General features: G+C 44.3%; 1 protein-coding gene across 6 annotated transcripts in view; it reads right to left on the minus strand.

Moving 5' to 3' along the window:
• Positions 1-14,443: 14,443 nt before the first annotated feature.
• The window catches only part of gkup (glucuronokinase with putative uridyl pyrophosphorylase), a 106,781-nt gene continuing 97,273 nt past the window's right edge, over positions 14,444-23,951 (minus strand). For 3 of the 6 annotated variants that reach the window (XM_028463770.1, XM_028463772.1, XM_028463774.1), the window contains 4 exons: positions 20,063-20,131; positions 19,923-19,986; positions 19,773-19,844; positions 14,444-14,856 (listed from right to left, as the gene is read on the minus strand). In XM_028463770.1, coding sequence (XP_028319571.1) covers positions 14,773-14,856; positions 19,773-19,844; positions 19,923-19,986; positions 20,063-20,131 — 289 coding nt within the window. In that variant the 3' untranslated portion in view covers positions 14,444-14,772. Of the gene's footprint in view, positions 14,857-19,772; positions 19,845-19,922; positions 19,987-20,062; positions 20,132-23,951 lie in introns of those variants that run through there. The other 3 variants (XM_028463771.1, XM_028463773.1, XR_003675320.1) reach the window with 3 other exon arrangements.

Raw genomic sequence — 23,951 nt, forward strand, 5'->3', positions numbered from 1 at the left:
AGGGCACTTCCCCCTAACATTCCAGACTTCCATTGTTAGAGTCAGGCTCTCCCCCCTGCTGATTTCTCAGGTGATTCATTTACAAATGAATAGATGCAAATTGTAGCCATCAGAGTCGTCAGTTTGGTCCTAGAGTTCATTTGACCCTGCTCTGGGGGGATATAGAAATCCCTGGGACTTCTAGTGTTAATCGATCTGACAATTAACTAGGGCTGGGCGATATAGCCTTTTTTAAATATCTCGATGTTTTCAAGCTATATCACGTTATACGATATATATCTGGATATTCTGCCCTTGCCTTGAGAAGATGCTTTGATGCATACAATTGAACCAGAATGGCAATACTCCATCCATCCATCCATCTTCTCCCGCTTAGCCGTTTCTGGGTCGCGGGGGCAGCATCCTCAGTAGGGAGGCCCAGACTTCCCTCTCCCCGGCCACTTCCTCCAGCTCTTCCGGGGGGACCCCGAGACGTTCCCAGGCCAGCCGAGAGACATAGTCTCTCCAGCGTGTCCTGGGTCTTCCCCGGGGCCTCCTTCCGGAGGGACGTGCCCTGAACGCCTCACTAGGGAGGCGTTCAGGGGGCATCCTAATTAGGTGCCCGAGCCACCTCATCTGGCTCTTCTCGATGCGGAGGAGCAGCGACTCTACTTTGAGCCCCTCCCGAATGACTGAGCTTCTCACCCTATCTCTAAGGGAGAGCCCAGCCACCCTACGGAGGAAACTCATTTCGGCCGCTTGTACCCGTGATCTTGTTCTTTCGGTCATGACCCAAAGTTCATGACCATAGGTGAGGGTTGGAACGTAGACCGACCTGTAAATAGAGAGCTTCGCTTTTTGGCTCAGCTCCCTCTTTACAATGACGGACTGGTGCAGACTCCGCATCACTGCAGACGCCGCACCAATCCGCCTGTCGATCTCTCGCTCCATCCTTCCCTCACTCGTGAACAAGACCCCAAGGTACTTGAACTCCTCCACCTGGGGCAGAACCTCATCTCCAACCCGGAGAAGGCACTCCACCTTTTTCCGGTCGAGAACCATGGACTCGGATTTGGAGGTGCTGATTCTCATTCTTGCAGAATGGCAATACTCAATATATATTAATGTTTTCTCTGTGATGCACGCACACACACGCGCTGTAATGATCGCCTTCTGAAGACCTTTAAGGGAGCCATGGTAAAATGAGGTCAGAGTTGAGTCAAACCTGCCTTCTTCCTGATTTGATGAACGGAGCTTTATGATACTTTTCTGTCACTGGCCCGTCTGAAATGACATAGAAGCAGTGATTGAGCTTCCCCTGCACACAATAAACGTGCAGTTTGACGGTAACGAGTTGTTTTGAGTGCGGTTTACAACGTTATCGACCCGCAGAGACCTCTGGATCTCTACAGCGCACAGACACACACTCCCGCACACAGTGTTTTACTCGCCCCATTTTCATAAGGTAGAGTACGAGTCATTGAAGCTTTCAGCGTGGTTTGTTTTGGCTGCGATCAGAGGGACAGAGCGAGAGAGAGGAGGGGTGGGGTTAAGAGGGACAGATAGAGGAGAAAAAGGCATACTGACGTCTCTAAGGAAGAAACTTTTAATGTTACGTGAATTATATCGATATTACGATATACAGTAAATTATAATAATGTAAGACAATTTTACAATAGGAAGATCACCCTAACGACTGACAGATAACAGGGCAACACGTTTCATGTGGTTAAAAGTAGTGTTTGTGTGCAGTTTGTCACTGGTTTGAAGTGTGCATACAGGATACACCTGCTCTTGAACAGGTGTACCATCTGAGCGCACCGTGCGCCAATATTCATGTTAATAAATCGCAGATGGTGCAGCGTTTTGGGTGTACACAACGTATACACACAAATCCGGTCGTACGCAACTTTCATAAATGAGGCTCATTATGTTTATATCCCCCAAAAGAGCATCAAACAGCTACAGCTGGTTCAGAACGCTGCAGCTCGGGTCTTAACCAGAACAAAGAGGTCAGAGCACATTACTCCAGTTTTAAAGTCTTTACACTGGCTCCCAGTCAGCCTCAGAATAGACTTTAAAGTTCTGCTGCTGGTGTATAAATCTGTGAATGGGTTTGGTCCAGAATACATCAGTGACATGTTAGTCAGGTATGAACCCAGCAGGTCTCTCAGATCTATGGACACAGATCAGATAGTGGAGCCCAGAGTTCACAGTAAACATGGTGATGCTGCTTTTAGTTGTTATGCTGCAAAGAAGTGGAACAAACTGCCAGGGGAGCTGAAGTCAGCATCCAATGTGAACATTTTTAAATCAAAGTTAAAGGCACTTTTTTTCTCTACTGCATATGATTGAGAGAGAGATTTTTTGTCATGTTGTTGATGTAATGATGATTTTACTGATTATTTTAATTGATTTTACTGATGATTTTAAATGTTCTTATTGATTTTACTGATGATTTTAAATGTTCTTATTGATTTTAAACAATTGAATGTTTTATCATGTAAAGCACATTGAGTTGCCTTGAGTATGAAATGCGCTATATAAATAAATTTGCCTTGCCTTTATATGCCCACCATAACTAAGTAAAGCCATCTCAGTAAACATGGCTATATGTGGCATGAATGTTTCTCACTCATCTGCAGTACACTATTGACAACTAGATAAAACATTAAGTCAAACAGTCACTGACCTTCAATAAAGACTGTGGATGACCTGATTTGGTCTTGGAAACTGTCTTTAATAGACTCCTGGGCAGCAGTGCTTGTAAGAGCAAGGGGAATCTACAAAACATACAGGACAAAACAAACTGATAAACTAGCTGGCATCACCTGGGTGAGTCATGCCAGTTCAAGATTAATCTGACAAGATTGACTGAAAACCACCATGAAGTGACTTCTGTTTTTTGGTTATAATTGTTGGCAGTAACAAGCAATAGATATTGTGTCATTTCTGTGGCATCATAAAACTGACACAGCTTAAGACACAGTAGCTTTTAAGACAGATTATTTCATTGTTATCAAGATGTCAAAATAAAGGCTATATTGTTTAAACCTTGGCACCAATTCATAGGGGGAAAAAAAATCAAAATGACCCACCTCTTTACGCCAGGGCCATTCTTTCCCACCATAGTCATAGGTGATTTCAGTTCCTGTCGTAATTTCCTTCAGTGCAAAAAGGCAGAGATGTGGTTTCCCTTCTGCTTCGATCAACTTCATTCTGCAATTTGGTGACTTGTGCTCTCGTTTACCAGTAGTCCAACATCATGCACTAAACAGAAGTTTATACTGACACATTTTTAAATTGTACTTTAATTTGTAGGCAGCTACACTAATGACAACATCCAATACAAGTATAGCTGTTCAATGCACAGTTGTTAATTTAAAGTGCAACGTGGGATCTTTACTTCAAAAATCCTGACTTCTCACTCTAGAAATCTAAACATATTAGTCATTCTGAAGTCACTCACCTTTAACTGATAAATATATTTGATTTCCAACATTGAATTCTTATCTCTTCCTGCAAGGATGTGATTAGTGGCATCCTCAAGGGGAGTAGTTCTCTGGGGCATGACTTAAAGGACATTAAGAACAAAAACGTAAACAACACAACTTCACTACTTTTCATCTCACTAATACCATGGATATTCAAACAGTTTCAATCGAGTTCTATGCTCTCATAACATTCACATAACATTTCACGCATGTAATCACGGTTTGCTTAATCTTCCACCTCATGCTCAGATACTAAATGATTGTAGTAGTCGGGACCGGTCTTGGTCTCGAGACCAAATTTTAAAGGTCTCGGTCTTGTCTCGGACTCTGGCTGCCCGGACTCGGGATTTTCTCTCAAGACCGTTCGAGACCAGCACTAATTCCTGCTATTTTTAAACTTTTTTATAATGTGATAATAACATGGAGAAGAACAGGATAAAACAATCCTTTATTCATTCTTGAATCCACCCCGTATAATGACCACAACCTTCCTTAATGTGACTGAGTGACACGTATGACACACTCGTGTGTGTGTGTGTGTGTGTGTGTGTGTCTGGCTCCAGTTGCAGTTTGGACCGCGAGGGAGATAGAAACTAATCACCAGTAAAAATCCCAGTAAAACTCCAGAAAACCAGGAATAAATATTAACTCCCTGGTAAAGATAGTAGCTCTAACAACTAGCAAATTGATAAACTGGTGATATTACAGCCTGTGCAGCAGTATGGGGACACATATACTCCACCTCTGGGTCCTATTGCCTGCCGGCCGGTGGCACCTGTTCTGTTTATCAAGGCATACCTGTCAAGTATCCCATTTTGGCCGAGAAACTCCCGCATTTTACCCCTCTTTCCCGCCATCTTCCCGTATTAGTATTTTCCCATAAATATCCCGTATTTTAAGGTAATAAATAAAAGATGCCTTACTAAACTGAACGCCGTCACTAGCCTCGCGAGAACTGCCATCTGAAATGGCCTGGCTTGGTGGCAGTTCTCGCGAGATTAGTGCTGACAGCGGCAACAAACCCGGAAACAAGTGTTGGGCCTGGAGTCTATGTCCTAATTTGGCAGTTCCGCTGCAAATACTGTGACGTAATAATTCAAAAAACATAATAGAGAATGGAAAAATCGAAACAGATTGAAAAATATGACCAAAACAGATTATAAAGATTTCTACGGAGCACCTGTAGAGACTAATTTGATTTTTTCTGTACTTCTAAGCACTCTAAATATACAACAAAATGCATTTAAGGGCTAAAAAAAGTGGATTTAGCATGATATGTCCCCTTTAAAATGATTTTTAGTTGTTTTTATTTTGTGAACCTTTGAATTTTAAATCACCGTTTTTATAATTTCCTAGACACTGTGTTTTTGGCACTTAAAATATTTGAATAATATGTATATTAAATTAAGAATTGTATTTTTTTTTATAAACTTGGGAAAACTGAAATGAAAATTTTTCATCACGGTGGGGACGGGGGTCAGTGTGAGCGTGCCTGCTCAAATGGCCTCCCCGCTCTCCGTGATTTAAAAATAAAATGAAAATAAATGTTTTAAAACGTAATGACCAAATGAGGAACAGTAAAAAACTATGTTTCCTCGAAAGGTAAGTCCACAGGAGCTCAAAACTTGTGAAAGAGCCTTAAGGCACTGAAGCTTTATGAACAGCTTGCTTCATTTGGACTCATTTGGTGATTTCAAAACTTTAGGTTATGTATATAACCTCGGTTCTATGAGTGAGATGTCTCACTATGGGATAAACACTCCCTGTAACCCTCAGAAGCACTTTGCTCAATCTGCCAAGCCCTGATTGGCTGGAAAGAACTTTCCATCCGCTGGGGACGCTCCCATCCTCTATAAGAGGGAGGGCCAATGTACAGTTCTTCATTCAAAATAAGCACCTCTTCTCACTCGTTCGAGCAAGAAGGGTTATCTGGTGGGATATCTCACTCATATTACTCATAGAACCGGGGTTATGTACATAACCTAAAGTTCTTTTTCATAATATTTCGTGAGGTGTCTCACTATGGGATATGGCTGCTCCCGTAGTGCAGACATGCTTATCGAGAGAACAAACCAGCCCATCCTGCGAGGCAGGAAGGCTAACAGGTCAAAGGGAGATGAAGAATCCACCACTGTTGGCACAAAGGCCGAGTTGGGCTCCAAAACTCCCAGGAGACAACATGCTCTTTTCCTCGTTTATCACGAACCCTAGGTCAGATAAGTGATGTAACAGAATGTGCGTGTGCGCTGTGGTCTCCGATTCAGATTTTGATAAAAGCAGCCAATTGTCCAAATAGGTGGCCAAGCGGATGCCCCGCTTCCTCAGCAGGGCTATTGCAGCCTCCGTGCAATGCACGAACATCCTCGAGCTCAGTGAGAGGCAGAATGGGAGCACACGGTATTCATAATATATTCTTCGGAAAGCAAATCTCAGGTACTTCCTGTGAGGAGGATATATCGGAATGTGGAAATACGCATCCTTCAGGTCGACAGACATAAACCAATCTCCCAGGCAAAAAGGGAGGCGTGCGTAAGCATCCTGAACTTATATTTGCTGAGAAATCTGTTCAACATCCATAGGTCCAGGGGGACCAGAAAATACCTGGAGTAAAAACCGCTCTAGGACATACTAGTGATGCAGGACAACGTGAACCGGACATCCGAGACGTCTGGAACAGTTTTGACTCTTTTTGAACTGCAGCTGGGTAGCTAGATCTTGGGAGCTCGGGTACTGTGGTACAGAGCTGGAACTGGGCCTTACACGGTGGTGAAGGCGCGGGAGAGAAACCAACGTGCGCCGGACCTGGAGGGCGTCGAGAGCCGCGATCTGGGACAGCATCAGATGTGCTGGGGTCCGTGAGATCTGGCACAGAGGTAGCAGCGGGACTGTCACCGGGGTGTTATCGGAGTGAGAGGCTGCTGGAGGCTAACGTGCACGGCAAAGTGGCAACGTTGGAAGGAGCAGTCAGCCGGAGCCGAGGCTCGGGGTACTACAGAGAAAGATTTTGAACACTGGTATTTTCACTAGAGATGTCCCGATACAAGTTTTTAATTTCCGATACGATACCGATATTGCAGCCTTGAGTATCGGCCAACACCCATATTGATCCGATATCATATATAGTTTTTTTTTTCCTTCTTTAATAATATTAATTAAAAAAAAAATAATAATAAAAAATTAATAAAAAAAAAAAAATCGTTACTTATTTTGTAGTGTGGAATGTTAGAAAAGGCTTGATCAAGTGATGTAGTTACTCAAACAGAGAACAATAGTCAGCAACAGTGGGTATGAGAAAAACTGACCCATTTATTATTAACCAAATGGTTACATACAGTTTAACTTTCAACATAATATCTACAGTATTCTACAACTGAAAAAAATCAATACAAAATTAATTAAAGGGAAAAAAAAAAAAAATCGGAGAAGTCGGATATTTGAATCCAAGATCCAATATTGGTTTTCAGGCTAATATCAGACCGATGTTCGATATCAACATTGGATTGGGACACCCCTATTGTTCACCACGTGTTTATAACCTAACGTGCACCTTACGTAAATAAAGAAAAGCATGTGGGGAAGTGCGTGAGGCTGTTACATTGCACGCTCCTTTGGCGCCACAAGCAGAATATGAGAAGAACACCTTTGGTGTAAAACCCACCTGTTTTCTGTGTCTCTTTTCTATGGTAGTATTTTGGATGTACAAGACATGTTTGTGTGTAATTAATATTCCGACTGGGTTTTCTGAGTTTTTCCTTGCCAAAGGAGGATCTAAGGACAGAGGATGCTCCGAAACATTTATTATCCATTTGCTTAATTCCAGCGAACATTGGTGCAAACTTTTTTTTACCAATTTATCATGCGCATCTCCCATAGAATTAAACCACAAAAATCGCACACACTATTTTACTTTGCACCTGCAAATAAAACCCCTTTATAACACTACAGAGCAGAACACCTCTTTATACATTCATCCTACAAACACACTCATTTGGCCATAATTGCTAACTCTACTTAAGCCCCCATTATATGAATACATACTTCTGACGGGCACTGTATTAGTTTTAACTCGATTTATATTTGAGAAAGTGTATAGAATATGTTTAAGATTGTTTTGTATGTGTGTGGTGTAATAATTTGAAAAATAATAATTAAAACATTTTAAAAATACATTTTAATCAGTGATTTCATTAATCTAAATTAACAGACATTTTTCAGGGGACCCAATTTGAATTCCAGATGACCCCACATTAGGGTCATCTGGAATTCAATGTTTGAAGGGGTATTGGACTGTGAAAAGTTTGGGAACCACTGCCACAGAACATCACAAATTCTACTGCTTGTGTTTCCAGCTGCTGGGAAGGCCAAGGAAGAGATGGACTTCTGGAGGGGCATCACAGTGGACATGATGCCTAATGAAGAGGATGGCATAGCTGAAGGGGAAGCTGGGTGGATAGTTTGGCTCCCATCCTTCAGAAGCCAGGAGCTGTCTGCTCTGTCTTCAACATTACAGAAGAGACTGGAAAATGACCCCAAATATCAAGCAACCCACCACAAAAGGCTGCATTATGGGCCATCCTCCAAAAGACCTGCTCCATCTTTTTATGACCCGGAAGCAGCCAAGAGGCACTTGACTTAAAGTTTTAGTGTGTGACCCAGACAAGTTAAACACATTTGTTTGTTTTATAAAATAAAGCTCTACTTTCAATATGTTCCTAAATGTCTCTTATTCTCAATGAACTTGTGGCGTGTAGTTCTCACTACATAATAGCAATAATAGTTAGTATTAGTATTATCAGTATCATTAATATTATTATCAATATTTGTGTTGTTATTAATATTATAATAAAAATGAGAGGGGCAAATTACCATATGTCCCAATGGTGATCACCGGTGATATTACTTCTGAATTGTCTGTGGTTCACCCAATGGTTGTTAGTTTCAGTCAGGCAGGCCAGACATTGAAATGCTAATTAATTAGAGCCATTCACAGTGGGGGGTGCATGTCTATCCTACTTATCCTCTTCTGGTGCGGCTGGGTGCTGGTATTGTCTCCTGGTGGCCTTGGGGGCAGTCTCCGGTATGTTGGCCCGAGGTGGCCCATCACGCCAGTGTGGGGAGTGGGTGTGGTGGATTGGCTTGCGTGACGCTTCGGGATGATGCTGTTCGCTGGGGGGTGGCGTTCGCTGTTCCAGTGGTTGAGGGCGCTGTCGCTTGGTGGGTGGTCTTGCTGTCTGAGGGCCGATGGGAGGCCCCTGCTTGGGCGGTGCCCTGCGATGCTGGGGTCTGAGGCTCCGCCGCCTTAATGCTGCACACGCCACATAAAGGTATAGCGGGCTGGTTGGGGCCCCTGGGGGGGGTGGGTCTGATTTTTGACCATAGCTAAGTCTCATCATGCTGGCGTAATGGGTGAAGAGTGATCTGGGGCACTACCGAGTGCCGGTAAAGCATCTTGCAGTGTCCCTCTGGTGTCCTGGGTGGCCAGGGATTCGGGCTGTTGCTGGTGCTGCCTCTGGATTGGAGACTGATTAGAGGCTGCCTGTCCGGCACAGTGCTGGTCGCCTCCTGGGAGTTACCTTTGCTCCTTTGTTGGGGCAGGGGGCTCCTTGGCTGTGGCCCTTTGAGATGTTGTTGTTTGCTTGGGGGTGGCCAGTTGGGCAGTGGCAGGGTGCCTCGGGGTAGGGGGTTGGAGCGGTGGTGGGGTGCTGGGTCCGAGGCTCCTTGGGGCTTTCTTAGGTGTGTATGTTGGGGTGGTTGCTGCCTCTCGGCCTGGGGTCTCTGGGGCATCTGGTGGGCTTCTTTGTCATGGGGGTGGCCTGGGGTTACTTGGTTGCCGTTGGTGTTGCCTGACTGCACTGTTGGACCTTGGGCAGCGCCTGGGTTTGCAGAAGTGGCTTTTGCACACACTTCGGTCGTGGATGCACTGACATGCCTTGGGCCGTGGGATAAATTCATATTGGGCTTAACCTTAGATACTTTGATTACAAATATCAGTTGTAGGTATAAGCACTCACCCCTTCCCTCTGTTCATGGCCACAATCTTTATCCAGGTGTTGTCACCCGCTTCAATTTTAATTACATTTCCCCCCCAGACTGGCTTAACTGATTACACAACACAATATGCACAACTGTAACATCTCAATGCACTCTCACCTTTGAAAAATCGACTCTTCCCCACCTCTTCCATTGTCCTACCCTGACTCCCTCTTCTCTTTCCCCTCACCAAGGTGTAACATTGTCCTCTATTTTATATTCTCCCTGTCCTATTCTTGCCCATCCTTACAGTGGACTGGTGATGGTCACAGTTATGCAATAAAATAAATTTATTGATTTAATTGCAATATAAAACATGTGTCACGGCAAATTTGCGGTTGACCTCATTCGGAGACATGATTTATTGCTCTGGTTGAATGATGGAGTCCAGTCGAAGCTTGATGATTTTATTAAAAAAAAAAAGGATTTATTATAAACTAAATGAAAGAGTACAAAAGAAGAAGTGTCCCATCCTGTTGGGAGGAAAGGCGGCCAGAAACAACGCAGGATGGTCAAAAAGCTCAGGCCATAGTGTTCTGACTCCTGTCGGGGATTGAAAGGGTTAAGTCCCCCTGGTGGTGTTTTTGAGTTACTGCGGTGTTAAGGACCAGGCACTTTCTTTGTTCATGCATAAGCTACAAGTCCTCCGCCACAGAGTGTTGGTTGTCTGAGTCTTGGAGTGAAACTAAGTCCAATCAGCCATGATGGCTGAGGTTATGGCTATCATGAATGCTCAACCTCTGGTTCCAATCTCATACGATGCGGAGGTACCTGAAAAGATTCAGTAAAGCAACTTCAGTCAATCTACTGGTTCTCTCAATTTTGTTCGCTATCTGTCAGCCAGGTCAGAATAGTAAAAGGTTAACCACTCAGCGGGAAAAGGCAATTGAACAACTGTGAGCAGCATGCAGAAACATCAACATGAGCAGCCACGAGGAACGTCGGTCTCGGCTGTAGACGAGGTCTCGAGTCTCAGGTTCACACAAATCCTCCAGAAAGTCATCCCGTACATCAGTCAGAGCTGCTGCAACAAGGGCCAAAGCTAAGGCTGAAGCAGCAAAAATTAAAGTATCCTTTGCGGAAAAGGAGGCAGCCATGATGAAAGAAAAGGCTTCAATAGAGGCAAGTCTTCACATCTTAAAACAAGAAAAAGAAGCAACTGCAGCTTCAATAGAGGCAGCAATATATGAAGAAGCAGCAGCAGCCGAATGTGAGGAAGATCAATCTCATGGTGAGTTACAGGATTTAGCTCAGGAAGATCCAATAGAACACACCAATGAGTATATAGAAACACAGCCATTTGACACACATGCTCCACAGGAGCTTCAAAATGCTATGCCTCTGCTACCAATTGTTCATCATGACAGGGTAAAAACCCAACCCCCAAGCCACAAGGCACAATATTCATGGCGTGGGTCAATTAAGGAGGAGCACAAACCCATTGCTGGAAAAGTCTATGCACATCCCCCTGCCCCAAAGGTATTTTTGCCAGAGCAGAAATATTCACCTGTTACTTCTGACACTCAAAGGAAGCATACAGCAGCTACTCCTCCAACCTTTCATCTAGCCCAGTGTAACAACTACTCACCTACAACACCTCAAACCCCTGATATAGCCCATTATCTCATGAAAAGAGAGATGGTGAGCTCTGGACTCCTTGCCTTTGATGATAGTCCAAAAAATTACTAAGCATGGAAAGCATCTTTCCTAGCAGCCACAAGGGAGCTAAACCTAACTGATCAGGAAGAGCTCAACCTACTGATCAAATGGCTGGGGCCCGAGTAATCATATCAAGCCAAGCGGATAAGGTCAGTACATGTAAATAATCCTCAAGCAGGTGTTTTTTTGGTGTGGGAGCACTTGGAGGAAACATACGGAAGCCCAGAGGTGATGGAGTGTGCTACTCAAAAAACTAGATACTTTCCCACCTATTTCTAACAAGGACACACACAAGCTCAGGGAGTTAGGTGACTTGTTAAAGGAGCTAGAAGCTGCAAAGGCTGATGGATTCTTGCCTGGACTCATGTTTTTAGACACATCTAGAGGTGTGAATCCAATAGTCGAAAAGCTTCCCTTCTCACTGCGGGAACGCTGGATCACACAGGGATCCAAATATAAGGAGGATTGTCATGTCTCTTTCCCACCCTTCAGCTTTTTTGTAGACTTTGTATGTTCCCAGGCTAAGACGCGCAATGACCCCAGTTTTGCATTGAACTTTTCCTCTACCCCCAGCCAACTCAAGGTTGAAAAATCACCAAACTACTTCCAAAAATCAGCTGTAACAGTTAGGAAAACTGATGTTACTGCCACAGTTAGTGCATCTCAGAACAGCACAAACAAACCTCATCCGTTGTCAAAATGCCGTGGGTTCAGAGGAAAACATCTTGATGAAAGGAAAACATATTTAAAGGAGAATTCAATCTGCTTTCGATGTTGTGCCAGCTCCAAGCATATGGCTAAAGATTGCAAGACTACGCTTAAATGCATAGAGTGTAACAGCAACAAACATACCTCAGCTATGCACCCTGGTCCAGCTCCATGGTCATTTGGTGGGCATGCTGAACACTCACCTGAGGACAAGCAAAGCGGGGTGAGTGAAGATCTTTCATCCCCTATAGTCACTTCCAAGTGCACCGAGATATGCAGTGGCGCCCCCAACCCCAGATCCTGTTCAAAAATCTGCTTGGTCAAGGTTTCCCACGCCGACCATCCAAATACATCTCACAGGGTCTACACAGTACTGGATGTCCAAAGCAACCGGTCTTTAGTAAAATCAGAGTTCTTCAATCTATTGGACATTGATAGCAGTGCATCCCACTACACTCTAAAAACATGCTCCAGCACGGTGGAGACTGCAGGAGGGAAAGCAAGTAACATCATAGTGGAATCACTTGATGGGAAAACCAAGGTGACACTTCCCACTTTATTGACGTGTAATTACCTTCCTGACGACAGGTCAGAGATCCCAACACCTGAGTGCACCCAATATTTTCCTCATCTCAGACCAGTGGCTGATAAGATTCCTCCGCTTGAACCCAGTGCTCCCATCTTGCTGCCGATAGGCAGGGATATTTTGAGCTTGCACAAGGTACGTGAACAGCGTAATGGACCTCACAACTTACCATACGCTCAGCGTCTTGACCTTGGCTGGGTCATAGTTGGGGATTTATGCTTAGGTGGTGCTCACAAGAGAGAGCAAGTCAACGCCTACAAGACACATTTCCTTCAAAATGGACGCTCTTCTTTCCTTAAGCCATGCACCAATAACATTCATATAAAGGAGAGGTTTAAAGGTCTGACTCAGTGCGGTCTTCAAACGCGGTCACACAGTGAAGAGATCTTTCAAGACACATGTCGAGATGGTCTCGGGAAAAACGTTTTTCAGAAAACACCTGAGGATGACAAACCAGCCATGTCAGTTGATGACAACAATTTTCTCAGAATTATGGACAATGAAGTAAACACAGATGACCCTGAGATCAAGAGCTACCTGGAGGAGCAGAGATGTACGTGGACCTTTAATGCTCCCCACTCCTCACACATGGGAGGAGCTTGGGAGAGGCTAATAGGAGTGGCAAGACGCATCCTGGATGGACTGTTAGTAAAGGATGGTGCTGTCAGAAGGTCTCAAGAAGTCCTATCAACCTTGATGGCTGAGGTTTTGGCTATCATGAATGCTCGACCTCTGGTTCCAATTGCATACGATGCTGAGGTACCTGAAATGCTCTCACCTGCCACTCTGCTCACCCAGAAGGCTAGTGTTACTCCTGCACCTCTGGGAGACTTTGAATTAGATCATCTATGCAAGGTACAGTGGCACCAGGTTCAGAGCTTGGCAGACTCCTTCTTGGAAAAGGTGGAGATTGGAGTACTTGGCAACACTTCAATCACACAGGAAGTTGACCTCAGAGAAGCCTAATCTCCTGGAAGGTGACATTGTTTTGATAAAGGACATTCAAGCAAAACGTAACAAGTGGCCTCTTGGACGGATAGTTAAGGCAATGGCCAGCTCGGATGGCAAGGTCCGTAAGGTCATAGTGAAGACTGTTAGCCAAGGTGTAATTAAGGAGTATCTTAGACCCATTAGTGATGTTGTTTTACTTATGCCACAGAAGAAGGTGTAAATAGTGGTATAACATGTTTATACCAAGCGGGGAGTGTTCTGACTCCTGTCAGGGATTGAAAGGGTTAAGTCCCCCTGGTGGTGTTTTTGAGTGTTAAGGACCAGGCACTTTCTTTGTTCATGCATAAGCTACAAGTGCTCCGCCACAGAGTGTTGGTTGTCTGAGTCTTGGAGTGGAACTAACAGTGAGTATGAATGCAAATTATTATTTTAGTTGTTTTGTGGCACTGTGATCTTTAAGATAGTGTTTGAGACATTTATTTTAAGTCACAAAAACCGTGCTAACTATGCTAACCCTAATCGTGAAGCTAATCAATAGCAAGAAGCTAGTTTAGCTGCCCTGACTAATTCAGTTAATTGTCAGACCTTGTTTGTGTTATATGGTATGTTTATGTGTGAACCAGTATTGCTGTTTACTGTGATTATGCTGTTATTTAACTGTGGAAGCATACTGTAAAAAAGATGTTTGCTTTATTTAATAGTGTGATGTACTTACCTGATTTATAACCTGAAAAGGAAGAACGAAAGTGTGATCAGTGTTGTTGCATATATTTAATTTCAATTTGTAACATTGCGTTAATTTCATTGTGTTGCAGTTTAGTTTTACACAATTTAACAGATAATCTGTCCAAACCCACTAGATTAACTAAATAGGAGCACCAAAGCGTTGAAATTTGTTTTGACAAGTTGTACATATTTGAATAGAAGAAATCATTTAGGAAAATTAGCTATGAATACATGAGGATTAAAAAAAAACTTCCCAATAATGTAAATACATTTGCTGAATGATAGGTCTAACAAATGTTATGTTGTGTTGAAATGTCAAAGTCTGAATCTACTCAAACTGAATGGAAAACAAATCTCAAAAGCTGGGAACTTATTCACGTTTTTTGCTACCAATACACAATTTTAAATCTAGTCAGATTAATTCTAAATGTTATATCACTTTTTAAAAAGTAGTATTTCAAATTTAGCTTAATCCGTCCTTCAGATGAATCAATAAACCAGGTATAAACCAAATAAAAGCTAATAAAATAGGTGATTTTATCAGTAAATTCTACCAAATGGCATTTGGACAAACAATTGACGCCATATGTTTGAACTGTAGTTGTGCATCGGCCTTAGGTGTTAAGAAGTTGTTCCAATTCAGTCTTGGCCAGAAGATGGGTTATATGGTGAGATGAGACAGAAAACACAGCCGGCCTCCTGGAAAGCTTGCTTCATCTCCACCTAGTGGGTCAAACACACACACACCACATCAGGCAGGCAAGCAAACTCCCCTGAGATTTTGTAGCTGTATAGATAGAGTTGGGTATAGGTAGGGTTTCGTCCAATATCAATGCCTACTCTGTATTTTTTAAACGATTCCAGTGCTTAAACTGGTACTTTAAAAAAAAAGAAAGGAAACCGCGTACACTTTGTGAAAATACAATACCCTTTTATTTTCAGGGCCAAATTGAACACAATATTAGCTTAAATAATATATATACAAGAAACATGGAAATAATAAACAAAAACATTTAAATAATATCAAATTAAACAATATTGTATTAAACTATATAATACTGGAGAAATAATATTATCATGATTTTATTTGTCAATAATCATTAAAAAACCTCTATATAAAGAAAAAGAAAAAAAAAGCAGCTCTTTATTTCAATATGGTTTTTTTTAAAGCTATTGCAAAGCATTGCAAAAGAGCGGCTCCTGAGCCGCAGGTAGCAGCAGACCCGTGAGCTAGCCTATCTGTGTAAATGCAAAACTGTGCCTTCTAAATCTGGTGTTAAAGCTTAGGTTCGACATTTTGTCTACAAACACGACTTGTTATACGCTGAGCATTAAGCAGAAAGTCAGCGGACACTGAGTTGAATATGGGACAAAGCTCATGCAGTATGTTGTTGTCACACGTTGAATGGCAACGATGTTTTCTCGGAGGAAAGGATGCTGTCATAATTTGTGATGATGTCTGCCACACGAGCAGCAGTAGGAGTGGAACTCACTTCAGTTTGTTGTTTGTTGACGTACTTGGCTACGGGTCCTGTAGGTTATCAAGCACGATGCATTGTTTGGCTTTTAAGTTAACTCCATGAGGTCTTTTATCCTCTCGCTATCAGTTATGAGCAACCGGTGTGCTGAATCAGATGAGTAGCGGCACTGACGTCATGATCAACAACCGGGGGTATGGGGGGTGGCGGGGCACCAAAATGTTCGTTCTTATTCCGTCTGGTTACTACTGTTTACGTCGAAACGGGTGCCATATTGGTACCGCATTTCGGCACCCAACCCTATGTATAGAACATCTCTAATGGGGTGGTAGTGCATTTCAGAATATAAAACTAACATCCTGAAGCAATAGTGAGCAGGAAATGTTCTCTCGCAGTTGTGAAGAAAACAGCTCTCTTTTGGATGAAACAATTTGTCGACAGTTCATCTTTGGAAGCGGTCCTCGTCCCAAAAACTTCTGCAATGTTTGTTCCAGGCACTTTTCAGATGACTGCTTTAAAACAGCTTATTAGAAAGAGGATTATAAAGTACACTGACACTAAAAAACAATGCGATCCCTACTCGTAAAGAGGACTACTTCTTCAGAGCCAGCAGCAGCACGGGTAAGCGTGCGTGTGTGTGCGTGTGTTTGTGTGTGCGTGTGAGACAGGGAAGTTAGCAATCCTCACTTTGATAATCATTCTAATGTATTATAGTGATGTAAAAATGTAGAAAGCAGCCAAGACAGTGCGCAGAAAAACAGAAGTAAACAAAATCCATGCGTGTTTGTATGAGTATTGAAGGGGGAGTGTTCATGGGCACGTCAGACAAGCTTGGAGTTTCTTAAAGAGACAGAGGCGAACTCGAAGCATCATGAACTGTGTGCTACAGAGGGAACTTTTTTTTATATATTTGCTGCATTTTCCCAAAAAATGTGGGTAGCATAGTATGTAAGTAAGTATGCTATAGAATGGTACTATGTGCCTGAAAAAACTTCATACCCCCCCTTTAATAACAACATATGGACCAGATCCTCAAAAGGATTGTGCTGCTTTTGCAACACTAAACTGGCGCATACTGCACCACCACAAGTAGGGCCAAACTCATTAGAATGTATATAAATGAGGGAATACAAATTGAAATACAAATATGGCAATCTCATATGGAAGTATTCCTCAGAGCAGATAGAACCTCATCCACAAACACCAGCGCTATTTGCCGCTTCTTGTTAGAGCAGTGCTTGCTCTCCTGGTGGGTTGGGTGTTGGGGGAATCCTGCAGCCCGGGATGATGGTGGTGCTCTTGCCTGGGGGATGGGTGGTGCTGCGCCGGGTGGGTTAGCTTGAGGGTGGGCCTGGGGTGATGGGGTGCATGGCTCTGGGCCTGAGGGGTTCCAGGATGGGGGTGGCTACTGCTCAGGGGCAGAACTTGCACCCGCGGTCGTTGTGCGGTGTGAGGGGGCAGTGCTATGGGGCCTCACCCGTGCCGAGCTTCTGGCCAGACTGATCTGCGTCGGGATTGGTTGGTCTGCTGGCTGGGTGTGCCGGGCCCCGTGGCCGCCGTGCCGGGGCGAGGGTGTCTCAGGGGTGGGTTTTTGGGTCAAGGCCTCTTGGGGCGCACTCTCCTACTGTCTGCTCTGGGACTGGCTGCGATTCGGTGTGGCGCCGTGCTTGGGGAGGGTGGGGCTGGTTGCTTGGGGTCCGCTCTCCACCAGGCTGTGCTGGGGGTCGTGGGGGGGTTGTTGCTGGGTGCTCTCTTCGCGGGATCTCTCCGGGCAGTGTTGGCCTGGTGGGACCTCTTCCCTTCGGGCGTGGCTTAGTGCTTGTCTTGTCTCATGGAAACCTTGCTGGCGTCTGTGCCAGGTTGGAGCAGCATTGCATGGTGCTTCGGGATGATGCCGTTTGCTGTAAGGCGACGCTCGCTGTTCCGGTGGTAAAGGTCGCTGTCTGTCGCCTCGTGGGTCTGTCCTGCTGCGTGGGTCCGAGGTGGTCAAGCACCGGAGATAACTTCCCTATCCCCTGTGTGAATGTGTGTTTAGTGAATGTATGAGGTGCAATTAAAAGAAAGGGGATGGAGGGGAGCGGTGCTGCACGTTCAACCTTTGAGTATACAGTATATGTGTATGTGGTGCAATAGCTCCGGAGGGTGGAAGGGGTGGTCGCACCCTCCGAGAGGTGGTGTGTTGAGGTGCAATTAAAATTGGAGGGATTGGTAGGGCAACTTGAGGTGGGAATGCCGCCCCCGTGCCACTACTCAGGAGCACAGGCGGCGGCACCCTCCACCCCCAGCCCCACCATCCAGCCATCCAAGGGTTGGATATGGATGTGTGGTGCACCGAGTGAGTGAGCCAGACCAGCTGGGAGTGAAGTAAGGTGTTCATTTCGGAGGCCTGTCTGGTGCGAGCCAGGCCCGTCCACACGGTGGGCCACCGGAGAGGGTAGATGGGGCAGACGGGCACGCGGCACAGTGTAACCCAGGGACGCGCCGAGCAGCGCGGCCGGAGACCCACCCCGTGGTACCCCCCAAATCATGCCAGCCCCACGGAGCATGGCAGCACCCCCCATCCCTCAGGTGCGGCCAGGCACCAGCCACACTCCCCAGCAGTCCAGGGGGCGACCCCCGCCGCACGCCAGCCCGAAGCGCCCCCCACCGCAACAGGGAGCGGCCGGGCAGGAGAGAAGCCCGCGCCCGCATCAGGGCCATCACAGGCCCGCAGGGCACCATGATACAACGCCCTCTACAGGGAGGCGGCCCCGGTCCCCCCAACAAGAAAGGACGCTATCAGCCACCCAAGCAGGGCCATCCCGCCACCCATCAACCGATAAGTAGGCGAACCCAAGCACCCCCAGCCAGGCCCCGCCACCCCACACCAAGTGCCGCCAGCAGAGCCCCCCTACCCACGGAGGCTACCCACGCGACACCCCCCTGACGCCAGCACAGCCCGGAGGACGGCGGGCCCCAGGCCACCAGCCCGACCCGACCAAAGGCAGCGCGGCGCCACACCGAACCGCAGCCAAGCCTTGGTCTTGGATGCACTGGCATGCCTTGGGCTGTGGGATGAAACTCGTACTGGGCTTTACCTTAGACATGTTGATCCCAAATACCTGTTTTAGGTATAACCACTCACTCCTTCCCTTTGTTCACTGCCACCACCATTAAACCTAAGCTCTTGTCACCAGGCTTGATTATACAACACAATAAGCACAACTACAACATCACATCTCACACTCATTTTAAAATAATCAACTCTTTCCCAACCTTTCCATTTCCTACATTGATTCCTCCTTCCCTTCCCCCCTCACCTAGATGTAAGACTGCCCTCTCTTTTTATATTCTCCCTATAATAAATTGTTTCTTACCCTTCGTGAGGGAGGGCTGGTGATGATCACAATTATGCAATAAAATAATTTATTTAATTGCAATAACAAAAAATGCTTTGCTGTCTTTAAAAAAGATTGCACTTCTTGTAGTGTTGAGCTTCGACAGCATGTGCAGACAAAGGGGACAAAAATAAATAAACAAACTTTAAAAAAAATAAAGCGCTGCATAAAAGGATGGCCATTTGCAGTCAGATGGTGGTCCAGAAAAAGAGTATATACAGTATACAGTGCTTATTACTAATTGAAGAAGCAGACATGATGGATGTTACAAAGTGCTGTTAAACAGTTGTTTTTAATGATGGGATGAGCTCCATCTTAGAGTTCCCTCCTGCAAGGATAGATGTCTCAGTTTGCTGGTGAAGGAGCTGCTCAGAGCCCCCACAGTCTGGTGTAGTGGGTCAGAGGGATTAGCCATTACCTCACCTAGTTTTGCTAAGAGCCAGAGAGGAGCTTAGGACAGAACACAGGGCATGCGCCGAGATGGGAGGCGCGTAGTGAAAGCAGGAAATCGATATTCTGGAAGTGCTCCCTAGTTGCTTGAGTTCGGGGGCAATCAAACGAAGAGCGGACATGACGACAGGTCGATAGTTACAGTCTAGGTTAATTGATCATGTGAATTGCATACAAAAATTAAATGACATAAACATGGTTAGATGTGAGATTTTAAATCAAAATACACTTCAAATAGGGATTAATCCTAAAAGATGGCAAGATCTTTAAAACATTTCAGATTTCATTACAGTTTGATAAATTATGCATTTTCTTTACCACAATTAAACATTACCAGTTTGGCCTGGTCAAGACAGAGACCCACCACTGCCCCCCCACTGCCAGGCAACTTCGCAGCTGAGCCAAACTGCAAACATCAGCAAATTATTTAGAAAAATAAAAAATAAGTTCTGCTCTCATTGAGCAAAGTCCACAGAATTCCTACCAGTCTCGCCAAATGCACCATCTTCATATTCCCAGGACCCAGGCAGCCATCAGTGTAAACTGACCTGTGGCACATACAGCAGTTGTTGACTGGAAATTTACATGGCACATGCATGTATGTATCAAAGGTTAAGCAATTACCTCCGTAGTTCAAAGTTTTTGTCCATCAACTGTGCCAGACAGCTCCAGTCTTTGTCCAGGATAGCTGCCCTAGGAACAAACATCTTCAGTCAGAGGGGCAAAAAGAGAACAAAACTGTAGGGATTTACAATCCCAGCAGCTAGAATGCATTACAATATGATTTAGGGTATTTCAAAGTGAGATCAAAATATGTATCAGAGAACAAATATGTGACAATCCATATGGCAAATCCAGGAACAGATCAGCATGGAAGAAACGGACAAAAAGCAAAACAAAACTTGGTTTTCTGAGAAAATAGTGATTTTTTTTTGCTAAATATGCTCGTGTCAGTCATACATAAAGCATTCCATGCTTCAAGTAACATTATTGGATATTTTAAAATGGTAAACTTTGTGTTTGAAAATTACTTAAAATTATAATAACTAGAATATTTGCTTTCCTGAAGAAAATGCAAGTGCAAAGGCAGGTGCTTGTGCAAATTGCACTTCATTAGCTTAGCATTAGGTAGTCCAGGGCGGAATCCTTGACAATCCGATTCACGTCTACACGTCTACTGGCTTTAGGGACATGGAACATCACCACTCAGGCGGGGAAAGAGCCCGAGCTTGTGTGAGAGGTTGAGAAGTTCCGACTAGATATAGTCGGTCTCACCTCGACACATAGCAAGGGCTCTGAACCCAGTCTTCTCCGGAGGGTTTGGACTTTTTTCCACTCTGGATTTGCCAATGGTGAGAGGTGCCGGGCTGACGTGGCCATACTTCTTGCCCTCTAACTCTGTGCCTGTACGTTGGAGTTTACTCCAGTAGATGAGAAGGTAGCCTCCCTTCACTATGTAGCACTGTCTACAAAAATGTAAACACTTAGATCTGACTCAGAGCGTAACACTACAGTCACTACCACCCTATGGACGGGTGTCGTGACAGACTGTAACCGGACTAAATGGTGGTCCGTTATACACTCAACACTCACATGCATGTCAAGTAGACGGTGATCGATTGTGAAGCGCACCTGATCGGCATATGTGTGTGAGATACTACCTGAGACTCTAATCTCCTCCGTTGGTTCTCTCTCACACACGCGCTGCGGAGAACACAGCAGCCATTGCCCATCAATAACTTCCAGGTGAGTTCTGTTCGGTCTAAATAGCGTACGGTCAAATTAACTCCAAATGAGGAACAGTAAAAAAAGTATTTTTCCTCAAAAGAGAAGTCCACGGGGTGGTGTGTAGCTCAGTGGGTTGAGCGCCCGCCCCATGTACGGAGGCTGTAGTTCCTCACCTGCAGCCGGTCCCAGGTTCGATTCCCGGCTTGGGACCCTTTGCTGCGTGTCATTCCCTGCTCTCTCTGATCCCTTTCCTGTCGAGCAACTGTCATATAAAGGCCACTAGAGCCCAAAAAATCCTTAAAAAAAAAAAAAAAAGAGAGAAGTCCACAGGAGCGAGATCAGGGCCAAACTTAGCTGGCACGCATCGGATGACAGCTGTGCAGCGAAATAGATATAGATGGTGCGCTAGTGCCCCCTCACACTCTGAGGTCAAAAGCTGAAAAGGTTTAATTTCTGTGCCGTCCAGATGTGAAATAAAATGAAAATAAACATTTGGAAATTACCAAATTACTCCAAAATAACAGATGCACAAACTTGGGGTATTTGGAAGCCGTTGACAAAATTTCAGGTCGAACAGGCGTCGGGAGGATATTCGCTCCACCTACACACACACGCACACACAGACCTTCCTTGAATTTATTGAGAGAGATATCCTTCATATACTGTATGATGTGTTGTGAAATGTGCAATGTTTGATTATTTCGCACAAATGTATAAATTTCACAGAGCAGTATTCAATTTCATCCTTCTCCTGTTGGGATCGGAGTTTCCTGTTTCTCATGATTTTGTGCGTACAGCAGGGTCAGAGCTGCCATGGAGGTGCGCACATTATCTCGCCAGGTTTTTTTTTACAAGTCCCAAACGTTGTTTATAAATGAGGCCCCTGGTTCTGTTACTTGAAAATGTCTGCACTGACACAAGCACTATTACCTCATAATTTCATTAAGCATTTTTTGAATGTTTTCTTTGTTTATGCACAATTTATGCATAATCAATGTAATCTGTTTGTTAGACAGTTTGTTTTAAATGCATAGATGCTTACAAAGTTTTTGACATTCCACCTAGAAAAAAAAGTAACTGAGTAACTTTTACTCTGAATACATTTTAAGTGACCTACTTTTTACTTTTACTCGAGTAGATTTTTACACCAGTAACTTTACTTCTACTTAAGTAAAATTTCATCAAAGTAACAGTACTTCTACTTAAGTAGATTTTTTCTGTACTCTTTCCACCCCTGGAAATGACGCTTCGCCCCCCTCCTCCTCCTACACTTCCCCCACCGCCACCTGGAACTCTGTTTTCTGAACCAGATCTACCCAAGGTCGTCCTTCGTCATCTGACTGACTCAGAATGAAGCGAAGTGATTATATTACAAGGCCTTCGTTGGCCCTCCGTCCACCCTCCCTCCTTGCAGGCTGCAGTGTGGCGTCCACAAGAGGCTGCACACGTGCACCCCCCAGCGGCTGCAACCTCAGAAAACCCCAACCCCAAACACTCTGAATCTGAACTTTGGAAATAAATTTGAAAACGTTTTAAATGAGTTGAAAAAGTTGAAAGAAATTGAAATGGGTTAAAAAGGTTGAAATCTTTTTTAAATGGGTTGAAAAAGCTTGAAAAAGCTTGTGTAGGGAATCAAATTCTCCAAGTTGGTCTCTGACCTAGATACACTAGTCTCGCCATTCAACGGAGTCAGAAGGTCCGTCTCCTACTGTGAAATGCAAACGTGCCCATGGGGGGTCCTTCTCCCACTTCCTGTTTGAACAAAGGAACAGGAGACCGTAACCCACCTCTCTTTTACATTACGATCAAAAGGTAATGATAGGTCAATGTTTACATGCTTAATTTTCAAACTTTGGGCTCTGACACCTTAAGGATTTTTTCACCTCCAGAACCCTAACCAGAGGTCCCACAGGACGTTGGAATAATACCAGCTTTCTGTTTCCCGTTCAAATGAGAACAAAGAAACTGTACTGTTTGAAAAGTCACAAAAGAAAACATTATTGGAATGATTCCTGCATAAATTGAAATTGCAAATATTGTCTGTCCTATGCCACTCTATTTCAGGTAATTCAATAACCAACAGAATGCTATTTTAAAAATGTTTCATCACTTAAAAGGTGCTTGAAATACCAGGAAACATCACAAATGTTAGTTTAAGGTACTCACAGTTAACCATAAAGTAAAGAAAAAGCACAACATTAATTTTGACATTCCGGTTTATGAAGTACTAACTGTGCTATTTTTCAGCCATGTCTGGAATCAAACTGTCTCATAATACATGATGTTTTAGGATATGATGTTGAAAGAATGATTTAAATTATGCTGAATGAATTATCATCATTTAAGTGTTATGTTTAGAGCCCTCTGTTTGTTTGTTATCACATACTACACATGCACCCAAAGACATGACTACTACAGCTGTAAGACGACACACTGGGTCTGACTAGCCAATCGCCGACATGATCTCTGAATGATCAACCAAAACACTTCCTCCAAAAGGCGTCTCTCAGTTTTGTTTAAAAAGACACGCTGCTCCAAAAACTTCAGTTTTGGACGCGGGCGTTCGTGCTCACGTGTTCCCTCATGTTTCCAGTCTTTCATTTCATTTTCCTTTTATTTGTAGTTGAATCAGTTAGATTTTGGATACCGGATGGATGGAAACCGCTCACATAAGCTTCATAAGGCATTAAACTATTTATATTTAAAACTGCGTATTATGCAGGAAGCATTCTTTTACACTGCAAACAGCTCTGTCTCCTCTTAAAGCAGGACTATCTGCAGGGAT

The sequence above is a fragment of the Gouania willdenowi genome, chromosome 13 (genome assembly GCF_900634775.1).
Source record: "Gouania willdenowi chromosome 13, fGouWil2.1, whole genome shotgun sequence".
NCBI classification, from domain to species: Eukaryota; Metazoa; Chordata; class Actinopteri; order Blenniiformes; family Gobiesocidae; genus Gouania; species Gouania willdenowi.